Source organism: Alosa pseudoharengus, unplaced genomic scaffold, assembly GCF_046254945.1.
Source record: "Alosa pseudoharengus isolate Yale_2024_CS ecotype anadromous, Long Island Sound unplaced genomic scaffold, YU_APseudo_1.1 YU_APseudo_1.1_scf_15, whole genome shotgun sequence".
NCBI lineage: Eukaryota > Metazoa > Chordata > Actinopteri > Clupeiformes > Clupeidae > Alosa > Alosa pseudoharengus.
Genome location: NW_027468620.1, coordinates 23,771,198 through 23,784,053, shown reverse-complemented (window position 1 = coordinate 23,784,053; position 12,856 = coordinate 23,771,198). Strand labels below are relative to the sequence as shown.

Here is a 12,856-nt window from a genome sequence, read left to right as displayed (position 1 = left end):
ACGAAATCGCCTTGCAACTCCGGCAATTATTTTTTTTCTCTCTCTCCCTCCTCTTTCCCCTCTGTGCTACTGTCTGAGTTTTAACTCGAAGAGCACCCACAAGCACTTGTGTTTTAGTTGAGACAAAAAGACAAGAGGAGTAACATCAACAGATGAGATAAAACATAGAATGGAAAGAAAGAAACGCAGAGGAAAAAAAATATGAATAATAAAAAAAGCCATTTTTAAAATGGAGCAGAGATTACATAGTAATGCTAACAATGACAGGAGTGCATATGTCTATAAGATGGGCCACATGTAGAATACATAAAAGGGACTGGGAAGAAAGGGGATCTTTTTCTCGGGGTGATTTGAATGGGCACAGTCGCGCTCACAGGTGAAAGGCGGCCTGTTATTGTGCGGGGAGAAAAGTGATGGCTTGTCTGTGGAACGCATTAAGCCGCTGATATCCTCCTTGTATGAATTTCCGTTTCCGAGTCGCACAAAAAATAAATAAATAAAAGAAGGGAAGGAAAGAAAGGAAGGAGGGGGCAGAGGTAGCAATTGTGTGTGTGTGTGTGTGTGTGGGGGGGGGGATTAGGTTGCAATAAAACCTGTGTCAGTCTTATCGGTGTCAAGTGCATTTTTTAAACATATGCTAATCTTGACTAAAACTCATTCTTTGCTCTCATTCTCTCCTTTTTTGATCTTTTATCTGACGCGCTGTAGGTTTGGGCAGCTTAGAGTGTGGCTAAATGCCATTATTTGGATAATTGCATTCATTGTTGCAGAGGTTATGAAGCAATCTGAAGTCCCATGTGTGTGAATAAATACATAAATAAATGGGGAGGGTTTGGGAGCCCAGGTATTCAGGGGGACATAAAAAACTCCAACAAGGCCGACAGATAACATTGCAGTGTTTAACAATACCTGACCCCAGCATTTCAATGCAATATATTACAGCTCAATCGAAACAAAGCATTTGATGCTTTCCCTCCAAAGATTATGGGGTACAAGGAGGAAGGATTGTCTGCCACAACAAACGTAAATGACAATATTGCGATTACATCAATGCCAATAATAAAAGTGTTAACAGTTGAAAAAGATACTTGAAAATAACTAGAATAAAGAAGGTGATGAAGATGAGGCGGACACAACAGGACAAATAAACAGGCGGAAGAGCACAGAGAATAGCAACCTCCACAATGATAATAATAATAGTAATAATTATAATAATAATAATATAAATACTAATAATATTATTAAGCGTGGGTGCTTTTGTGGGCGATCTCGATGCGGCCCTACTCTGAAGGACACCGCTCCCCTTGGTGCGGGAATAACAAGTTCATTAAGCCGACGGCACCCCAGGAATTGAAATTCCCCAGACCTCGGCGAGCTGTTTATGCCCCTGCCTTTCCATCACCGAAAGCATCATTAGGCCACTGTGCTAATTAAGAGTTGTTAGAAAGTGAATTCTCAAACTGCAGATTAGAAAATTAAACTATTTACTGATTACATATTAATAGAAGACAACAATAGCGGTTGCCATAAGCTTGGAAGGCAACCAAGGAATAAATCTGTGTACTTAATTACCATAAACAATGGTTGCATAGAAATGGAGTTTTTATGTGCATTCCCCTCTGTAATATGTCTGATATCAGAAGACACTTGACAATTCTTGTTCAATTATCTCTATTATTTAATGTGCTGTGAACTGCTCTGAGTAAATAAATTAACCACCCCAATTACTTTGAATTCATCTGGGGAGACGATGCAATGGAAAATTGCAGAATTCTGCATTGTGCATAATCTAGAGGGAGGTGGGGGAGGAGAGCTGGAGATAGCAAAGAGAGAGAGAGAGAGAGGGAGAGAGAGAGAGGGAGAGAGGGGGGGAGAGAGAGAAAGAAGAGAGAAGAGGGGGAGAGAGAAAGTGAAGAGGGAAAAATAAAATAAGAAAGGAGAGAGAGGGAGCCAGAAGGAGAGAGAAAGCTACTGAAGCTATGCACACATAAATGAGATGTGGATGACGCCCTCCCTTAAGATCTGTCCACTGTTTTTCATCGGCCCTTTTACAGCTAGGAGATATTATGACAATGACACCGAAACATCAAACCACATACTTTTGGGGTTACCTTATCGTCTAATCTAGGGCTTCAAAATAACACATCGCTCTCAGACTAGGCACCTTGTGTTTAATTAATGCTTCTGGATATGTCACAATTGTTTTTCGTGATAGTGTACGAAGGGTGTTATTAAGTTTCAGTTACTAGAAATGGCATGACATTTGTCTGACATTTGGAAACTATGTGTCAACCTTTTGTAACCTCCCACCAATCCACATACACATAGAAACAATGTAAAGTCTGGACATAAAAAAATCAAAAAGGCATGTCTGTGCGTGTGTTTGCGTGTGTGTGTCTAATCTCAGTCAGAGAGTAAAAGTGAATGCTTCCCCCTTCCTCTGCATGCACCTGTCTCTCACACACACCTGAGACAGGTGTGTGCCCTCGACAATTTACAACTCCGCCCCGGAGACGTGCTGAGGGTACAGGTCCAGCCAGTTTGCTGCCTCACCACTTCCCCCGGGGGATACAGACGATCTGCGACGCCGCGACTGACCACACGCCTCGCTTGAAAAAGCGATGAGGGCTGAGGCAGGGTGTGTAGCCTGAATACCTGGGCACAAGGTGGACGTGATCTCTCTTGGCATGTCTGTACCTCGTGGGAGTAGCACGTCCTAAAGGTCTTCTGTATGACTGTGGGTGGTGAGCGTTGTGAGGGATGTTGCTAAAAGGAGGCAAACGCAACTGGGGGGGACGAAGAGCAGCATTTTAAGACTGGGCCATGACTAGCGGGTACGTCGACTTCAGCAAATCCACGCTGGAGGTAGGAGACAGGGGGAGATGCCTCAGAGTTGAAGCCTGGCTGAAGCAGAAGAGCCTCTAGCCTCTGTGCTATCCCGTTCCCCTCACACCCAAACAGAACACCGTCTGCTCAACGCTCCTCTGACTATCAACGCTCTCCAAACGCCACTCATAGCAGGTGCTTGTAAGCACATTAAGCTGAGCTGCTTTCACACACACACACGATGAATATTAGTTATTTATTCTAGCTGTGGTGCTGCGACATTCTCTTTCACTTCTGTTCTCATTTCAGGCCCTTCTAGCAACGGCACAGACAGCGTCAAGGCCGTAAATCACCTCCAAACAGGTGCCATCACCTGCAGCAGGTGAGAGAAATGTGGCCGGGGCGTTGGTGTGTACAGTAACGCAAGGTGGGGGGGGGGGGGAGAGTGGCGCTACAAATTCTTACAGTGGGATTCATTTCTGCAGAGTGAGAGGTGAACACACACACACACACACACACACACACACACACACACACACACAGGACAGATGGTCACGATATTGCAAGGCGTTTAAATGCTATGGCTGTTTTCCCTGTTCTATCCTTCCTTTCTTTCTGTCGTATCTCTTTCTTGGCTTCCTTGCACTTTCCAAAACAAACCATGTGAGGGTTAAGTATGGAGAGAGCTAGGGATGATGTGTGTCTAGATGGTGTGTGTGTGTGTGTGTGTGTGGGGGGGGGGGGTGCAGGGGGAAAAAAGATTTTGTTTGGTATCAGTAAACCGGACGCTGTTCTCCAATTTCAGTTTACTGAGTCAATGGAGCCTCTCCTCATGCTCGGCACACTGTTTCATGTCCCTTTTACAAGGCTTTAGCCAGCCAAATCTGTTCCCTCTGCCAGATCGCTCCCACACCAAAGAACTCCCTTCTTTTGCCTTTACACGTGTGTGTGTGTGTGTGTGTATCTGTGTATGTGTTTGTGTGTGTGTGCCACTTGCATCATTTTTTTTTTCAGGGGGTCCAACTCCCCCACACCCCCTCCCACTCCTCCTGTTTTACCCCTGCCACCACATGCTCCCTCCCCACCCCTCCCCATCTTACCCCCAACACGCCCCCTCTCTCCCCACCCTCTCCCCCTCCGCCCTGCCTTCCTGCCCCCTCTCCCCCTGCTGCAGCCTATCAATGAAGCCCAGAGATGTATTCGGGCTCTGCATGGCTGAGCGCGCTGTTCAATAGTTGCTGGCTCACGGCCGCTATCAGGGCCAGTTATCGTTTCCCGTGAAGGCTCCCTTATCGCCAGGGCCCAGAGAGGTTGCCGCCATCCGGAGCCTTTTCATTTTCCCGGGCAGGTCCCCCCCCCCCCCCTCTTCTTCTCCCCCTCTCCCTCTCTCACCCCTTCTCTCTCTCTTCCCTCAACCCTCCTGTCTCTCTCTCCCTCTCTCTCTCCATCCCTCCCTCCCCTCCCACTCTTTCCCTTTCTCTCTCACTCTCTCCCTCTTCCCCCGGCCCCAACATTCAGGCTTCAAAAAGATTCACACTTCCCAAACTCCGTAAGAGTTTGTGAACGCTCAATTTGCCAAAACTGTTTACAGTGTAATTGGGCGCCGTACCTGTGTCCATGAGATAGCGCAGCCTCTTCTCCACACCCGACGCACGGGTGTCAATTTGCTTCTGCTCGCTTTCCAGCGCTGCCAGCTCTCCCACAACATACTGACTGGTGTCTTTGAACGCTTTCTGCGAGCAAGAACAAACGGGGGGAAAAAAGGGGAAAAGGAGGGAGGGAGAGAGAGAGAGAGAGAGAGGGGTAGAGGGAGAGAGAGAGATGCAAAAGGGGGAGAGAAAGGGCGGGTTAAGAATCCACTGTCAGGTCTGAGTCACGTACAGTATTAAACAGTAGATGTCTCCTCTTTTTTGGTCAGTCCCACCATTATTTAAAACCTTTAAAAGGAGAACAAAACAATGGAAAGGGAGGAGGGAAACATAGAGAGCAAAAGACAAGTCAGTCAAAAGAGTGTATTTTCTGAAACTCCTTTCTGAATTAAGGTGTGTGTGTGTGTGTGTGTGTGTGTGAGTGCGTCTGCATGTTGCAGGAGACTTGCACTGAGCATAACTGGATAAGAGATATTCCCATTGTTTGGTCCTATTTTTTTTGTTGTTTTGCTTTTATTTATTCTGTTGTTCTCTCATCAAACAGCCCCGCTAGGTGAGCTACGTTGATGGGTGAAGAAAGCAACGCGACTGCTGTTTGTTCACACTGATACCACCTTCTTCATTCAACAACATGCAGACTCAACGACACCACTCCCTCTTACCAGCACTGCCTGGGCCAAAGACAACAGTATTTGAAGAAGACTCCAACGCTGTACTGCATTTGAATGCTATCTAATTGCACCATGTTGTTGGAAACAAAGCAAGCATGTGCCACTCAAAGCTACTTTGGTGTGTGTGTGTGTGTGTGTGTGTGTGTGTGTGTGTGTGTGTGTGTGTGCTGACTCTGAGCTGCATGTGCATTTTAATAAACGAACGCGAGAGCAAAGTGTGACAGCAAAGGGGTGGCGGAGGTTATTAAAATGAAAATGAATGTATGACTGCAGGTCCTGCTCGGTGAGCACTGTGAAATAATCTAGATTTATAATCCAGGCTTACATCCCTCTGTGCCCGCCCCCCTACATGTACATGCATGCACACACACACACACACACACACATTTATGTATATGTATACAAACACACATACATAACACCCTTTCTCACACACAGACACTCATTGCCACCCCCTCTCTTTCTCTCACACACACACACACACACACACACACACTCATTCACACTCTCTGTCGAGACGGAGTGAAGTGCCGGGTGACCCTGCGGAGCCTGAGTCAGGCCTGGCGGATGATTGGCTGAGGGGGCTGAGTGGGGTCACGCTGCTGTTTACCCTGGCTAATACTGGTGCCGCCGCATGGCTAAAATTGAAATAAATCTGAAAATTGAAATAAACGAGAAAAGGTGGGGCATGGCCTCAGGATACATCACTGCTCTATCTTAGAGGGCCCTAGAGACACACACACACACCCCATGTGACAGCACCCTCCGCCTACCGGGGTGGTACCCTGGCAGTCTGATTAGTGGGAATGACCTTAATTAAAAGCCATGCTTATTATTGAGTGTCTGTGATACAGAGCTCAATTACCCCTCCCCTCTGTTCCCCCACACTCCCCCTCTCCACTCTCTCCTACTTGCTATTCTCAAAAGCGAGGGATGAGGTGAGTGTGTGTGTGTGGAGGGGGGTGGGGTGGGGTGGCGTGGGTGGTGGGCGGGTGTAGCAGGGTGAGAGAGAAAAAAGCAGGTGTTTATTTAAATTCACAGCTATAACTATATTTGGGTGGGGGAAAATAATATATATTTTTTTTTACTGCTGATGCATCCTCTTTTTTAATGGGAAAGAGAAGAAGTGCGAGTCAAGTGAGTGTGTGTGTGGGTGTGTGTGTATGTGTGTGTATGAGGCATTTTGAGGAGGTGATGTGATGTGATGTGTGTGTGTGTGTGTGGAAGGGTGGGAAAGAATGAAGAGGAGGAAAAAAAAAGTTGTATTTTTTTCCACCCAGGCCAGCACTTTTTCTGCCTCCGCGCGCTCCTCCAGGAGCTGTCCATCAAAGAGGAGAGGAGCCCGCGCTGGCGAGCCAGCCCTTCGCCCCGCGCTCTATCAAATATTTCCCTCACAAATCAATTTTACACATGATCAGCCCACTCCCCCCTTGCCGAGCAGAAGCCTTCACGTTAATTAAGTGAAGAAATTACCATATATATTATATTAATGCAAACATCATTCAGCTGGTAATTCTTGGCTGATCTGGATAATGGAAAGGTTGAACACCCATTAACCTCCCGCCCACCGGAGGAGGCAGGATGGGAAATCCGCGGCAGTCTCCAGTGACCTGACTCCCTGCGCCAATCCCGGGCTTGCCTTCACCAGTATCTAACTATTGTAATAATTAAAAATCAGCTGCGCTAGATCAATACTGCAAATCTTTTTTTTTCCCCCTCCCTCCCTCTCTCTGTAGAGAAGTTGAGTGTAGGGAAAAGAAATGGCCTCTGATAGAAATATCTTTTTATTTCCTCTAAAAAGGGGTGATTGGGGGAGAGAGACGGGGGTGGGTGGGGGTGGGGGGGGAGAGAGAGAGTGCACAGTAAGCACTGGATGGCGTGATTTCAGAGTTTTGGGGATGGAAGGGGAAAAAAGGGGTTGCATATTCTCTCACTCTTTCTCGCTCCTTTTCATCTCCCCTTTTTGTAATCTGACAATTCTGACGGAGGTGCAGGCTAATTCTGACGTGAGGCTCTCTCAGGGTTTAAGGGACCGCAGATTGACATCGGGGAGGGGAAGACAGGAGGGGGAGTGTGTGTGTGTGTGTGTGTGTGTGTGTGTGTGTGTGTGTGTGTCTCACAGGGACCCCACCACGTCCCAGTACGTGTTATCAACATTATCAGACTACGCAGTCATGGAGAAAAGAAAGAGCAGGGGTGAACGAATGAAATATGCAATTAAGTACTTCATCTTCATACGGCCGGCGTCCTTCCATCTCTGGCAGCGCGGCGCGCTCCTCATTCGGCCTCCTCAGGTCCTCAGGCACCGATCGCTGACGCTTTACCTCTGAAAGTGAGAAACAGAGGGAGAGGGAGATGTTTCAGACAGATAGATCTAACATCTGAGAGAGAAAAAAAGAACAGGCAGCTAAAGACAAGGCTTTGGGAGGGTCGTTTGATCTTCAGCGGTGGACCTCTGAGATTGATATAACTGTGGAGTTTTCTTAATCAACCTAGACAGAGGTGTGTGTGAGTGTGTGTTTGGAGTAAAGGACTAGGACTGTGTAAATTCAACTTGTGTTTGTCTTAAACTGGGGTGGTTGAAGACCGCTAGGTGTGGACACAGTAGGACACAGGTGTGGAGGCGGTGGCCTTGTGTTTAAGATTGTAGACAGAGTGGGCAGAGGCGCAACATCTGGACATCACCTCACACTCCTCAGGGATTCCTGCAAACGCGATCCCTCCTTAAACACACACACATCCACCCCAACTGTCAACACCTCCCACCACGGTCACAGCCACTGTGACTACCACCTAATCGCCAGGGATGGACAAACATTTTACAATAAAATAACAAATATCCTAAATTTAAGTGTGTCAAATGATCTACAAAATATAGTAGCCATGCCATGTATCAAAATAAAATGCAGTATTTTTTGTATTTTGAAAATACTAAAAATACTCTTTAAAGGGAGCATGAAATCACTGCCAACATTCCATATCTATTTAATCTATTCCTTCATCAGTACGCTGACTCTGTTTAGTAACTGGACAGTGTTTGAGAGCAACAGCTTTTCTCTGCCTATGAGATATGCCATAAATCTGCAAACAGTCAACAGAACAACTATGCTGACCTGCCTGTTACATTTCATAGCCTAAATACTGTATCAGAGATGTACTCAAAAAAATCACAACTGAACTTGTCAAGTGGTACAAAGTGGAGACAAAGTCTGTGACATTGTCAATGCATGCCGAGATTGCTTGATATTGCACTGTGCAACGCTGTTGATCAGGAAGTAGCATTACCCTTTTAGTTGGTTTTTAACCAAAGACTTTCTAATGAGGAGACACAACACTCAAAAAATCCTCCATAGAAATGCATGGGGCCGTTGTCTACACATATCCCACCCCTTCCTCAGCAAAATGTCGACATGTGAATACATTGAGCCAATCATATGGTGTGTTGTTAAGACATCATGCCAATCATGTGTTGTGAACTCGCCGCTGGAGCATGATTGGTGACTGGAGCATGATTGGTGAAACTGATGATTAAAGTTTTCAAAAAACTTGACGCTGGTGTGATAGGAAGTGTATTGTGTGTGAGCAACCTACATGTTACTTATCTTGCACTAGATCTTGAGTAAGGCACTTAACCCAAAGTTGCTCCGAGGCAAGTTGGCCCTTGTCATACTGTCTGTAAAGGCCCAGAACGATAGCCCAGAACATAACTAAAGAAATATCGTTCTCGCTATTATGAATGACGACGTTCACACATAAACTATAATGATATTGACATGAAGAACGATATTGTTGGGGATCACTTTCAGAGCGATTTTTAGAACGATAAAAAGCTAATAGGCCATCAGAACCCATCAAATGTTAACTGTTACATTCATTAACAAGGAGAGACTTTGTTTATCGCTGTTCAGTGTGAACGCTTTTATCGTTATGGTTATAGTTATCGTTGTCGTTCTTGGTGTGAATGACCCTTAAGTCGATTTGGATAGAAGTGTCTGCTAAATGCATTATGTAATGTAATGGGAAAATTGTCAGCACAAGTCTGAGGTTACAGTACTTTCATTGTCTTGCACTTTTATGTCATCATATGTTTTACCAAAAATATTTGCCAGTATTTTTAAATTAGAAAAATATACACCTAGTATTTTGATACAAAATACAGAGCAATTTTCTTCAACCCCCAAAAAATACAAATTACAATATACTCTTTTGTATTTGAAATATGTATTTTAAATACTGCAGTGGACCCAAGATGGGAGGGGCCAGACATAGGCCTACTTCATCCAGAACAGGGAAATCTGGTTGTGTACCTGATATGGTGAACAGGTTGTTTAACTTGCTGTGGTGAACAGGTTCTTTAACTGGCTGTTGTGAACTAGGGGCTTTTTTCTTAATATGTAGGTTACTGTAGGTCTAGGAAGGTTTTTTGTGTTGAGGAAAGAGAGGTAGAAAAAGGTGTCCTCAGACACCATCGGGGCAAGAGGGCAGCTCACCTGGTCTGGTCTCCACGTACTGGCTGAAGGACTTGAGTTGGGTCTTCCTGACGGCTGACTCCTTGTTGAAGACCACCGGGCTGCGCAGACGCTCCGACGCCCTGCGCAGTCGCTCTGCTCGCAGCTCCTAGTCACACAAACAACAGTCCATCAGCAGAAGACAATTTACACACACGCAGACACACAGTTTTGAAAATGCTGTGACATTTCTTTTTTAATCCAGAAGGTTGTCTTAACACTCCCTCCATGCATCTCTGATAAGCCTTCGCTCTAAAGACAAATAAGGAATGAGTTTAAAAAAAAAGGAAGTGGTAAAAATGGCAATTAAGTCGACTTTCAACAGAAGCCCCAGCCAGAAAATTTATTCAGATTATGCAAATTAAAAGCGCTATTGTTTTCAAAGTGAACATGTGTCGGAACTGTGCGCCCACGACTCGCTATCAACTTCACATTGAAATGTATTATGATGAGTGCTGCCCAATAAGCCAAGCGGGGTGGAAAGCGAAACGACGGCTTCCCGAATCGCGTTCTCCTCACGACAACGATAATAAAAGGGGGGAAACGCGTAATAAAATTCACAATTAGCGTACACGTTCCACTGCTCGAGACCGAGCAGGCGAAACATTGTTAGTGCCAGCGATAGTTCAGCGGCATGTGTACAGAATCAGACTGCTAATAAAGACCACACACACACACACACACACACACACACACACACACACATAGTGTATTCTGTCTGTATTCTGTATTACACACACACACACACACACACACAGTGTATTCTGTCTGTATTCTGTCTACAAAACAATTCGTCAATTAAGGCACGCCTGGTGATAACTATGCACGCACTCTTGTCGGCTTTTTGAACTGCCAGAGGAGAGAGGCAGTGTCAACACTTTTCTCAGGGCTCTTTATCCAATCAGTTCATGTACTTATTCAGACTGAAACTGGTCTCATTAGTTGACTCGGGAGACAGACCGGAGCACTCTGCACAAACTGTTCTTACAGATGGCGGTTAAAATGTATTTTTCTAAGGCCAATTAGTTTTACGGTTTCTCATTTGAGACTGTTTTAAAAAGTCTTGACACTTGTGAGGAAATTGAGCTATTTTGTAAGAAACTAGTCAAAATGGCGGCTCTTGGCTCTCTAGCATTAGTAGGCCCAAGGCGTTGTGAGGTGTCTGATGGGAAAATGGCTCTGGGCTTGACTGTTTATTTGTCTCCGGAGAATCCCCAAAGGTCTTCACCTTCCCTGATTCAGCTCATGTTAACCTTCAAACGCAACACACCAAATACACATGCAAGCCCACTAGACCTCCAGGCTCCCTGAGGGACGACCCCCCCCAAAATCACTCCCCACCTCTCAGCAGCTACCCCCTGAACACCTGCCCCCTTGTTGGTCCCCTCTTACCCCTGGAACGGGCAGATACCAGGGCGGCTTCCCGCATCGCGATCTGCCCTCCCTTATCGCTCATCGCCGTCATCATGATTGGGGCGGTTGGGTATTACTTTGGCAGAGGCGGGGTTTCTCTGTGTGTGTGTGTGTGTGTGTGTGTGTGTGTGTCTGTGTGTGTGTCGGGCCTGGGATGCGTGACTAATGGTGCGGTCTGCTGCATGCTGCAGCCGGTTATCACGCGCAGGCAAGGCTGCGGCCTCCCTCCGCATAGAGACAATCGCTAATGAGACAGGAGCGCAGGGCTCCCGGACCATTCTACCGCCTCAAGGAGTTCTGGGATAGCAAATCCTCCAGGGAGGAGAACAGTTTATCCTCCTTTTGTAAAGAAAAAAAAGAGAGAGACCGCAAAAGAAAAGGAAAAAACGAAAGAATGAAATACTGAATGCCTCCTTTGGTAAATCTGCCTAAAGTGTGTTCTTAATATGTTTTTGTTTTTAGTAGCTTGGGGAGAAAATGGATGGAATTCTCTGGAGAGGGTGAGAATTAAAAACGGCTAAATAAAACACTGGCAGTTAAAAAAAAACAATCATAAAAGAGAGAATGTCATGCATGGAGAATATCATTAACGTGGAAGTACTGTGACAAAACAGTAGCAACTACGGCAGAACAGAGAAATCGTCCATTCTGACTCCACACTGAGATCCTCATAACCCACCTCTTCTGCAACGACGTGAAGAAGTGTACGGGATGAGAAGGAGCGAGAGAGAGAGGGAGAGAGAGAGAGAAAGAACTAAAGATTGGGAGTGAGTGAATGAGAGCTCCTTTGTAACCAAAGAGAGATGAACAACGCCAGAGAGTAGGAAGTAAGAGTGCGGGATGAGGAGAGAGGCGTAGAGCCTAATTGAAAGCCTCTTATGACATCCTTGGTCTGACTGCATCAGGTTGGGTATCAGCTTGGCAGGCTGGTCCTAAGCCTGACAGCTCTAACCAGGGGTACTTAGCAGAGAAAACAAACACTGTTGATTTTTTTTCCTCCCCCCCCCCTCCCTCCCCCTCCTTTGCAGAGCCCCTGCTAACCGCTGAGGGCTTGGCAATATCACCAAGATTAGCCTGACAAATCCTGCTATGAGCCCGTCTGTCTTTGGGGACGAGCTAGAGCCCCCTCACACCCCTTGCTCCACCCTCCTCCACCACATCACCACCACCACCACAACCAACACACACACACACACACACACACACACACCCCTGTGGCAACAAACGACACAAGTTAGCCTTAAGCTCGAGGGGAAGTCAGCAACTCTTGTAGAGCATCGTCGTCGAGCAAACCACTATGGTATCCGTGAAGAGTGGGAGTCTTCAAAACATGATACGAGACCATCCCTTTGACGATGGTAGCTGTTCAGTAAATGCTTTCAGGAAACACTTCCTGTTAAAGGAAATCATCCTCACGCAAACTAATTTTACCGGAGCTAGCGTCTTTTATCACAAGGACTTTTGAGCCAGATGCTTTCAGTCCAGCAGCTTCTGCTCAACATCTCTATTTGATGAGAGCTGAAGTGGGCCAGGCGGCCAGCGTGCCTTCCCCCTGATGTCTAAAGCAGTGCGGCGGGGAGAGCCGGAGCTCTTTGTGGCTGCTCTTTGTCTGGAGGGAGAGAGCCTGAGTGGGGATCACTTTCAACACCAGCGTATAGGAAACTGGCTGGCTACAGGGGGAGAGAGCAATGAAAGTCATTGTCTTGGCACATCAAAGCTGTCCCTGTACATCTGGTTGGAGGAAATCCCTTCCGTCAGCAGGGTGATCCAAAAGGGGAAAAAAAACAGA

General features: G+C 46.3%; 1 protein-coding gene across 1 annotated transcript in view; it reads right to left on the bottom strand.

The window, feature by feature from the left end:
* Positions 1-12,856, bottom strand: part of ehbp1 (EH domain binding protein 1) — a 156,379-nt gene that overhangs the window by 25,081 nt on the left and 118,442 nt on the right. Inside the window, 3 exon segments of the mRNA XM_076285956.1 lie at positions 4,436-4,559; positions 7,372-7,472; positions 9,637-9,763. Coding sequence (XP_076142071.1) covers positions 4,436-4,559; positions 7,372-7,472; positions 9,637-9,763 — 352 coding nt within the window.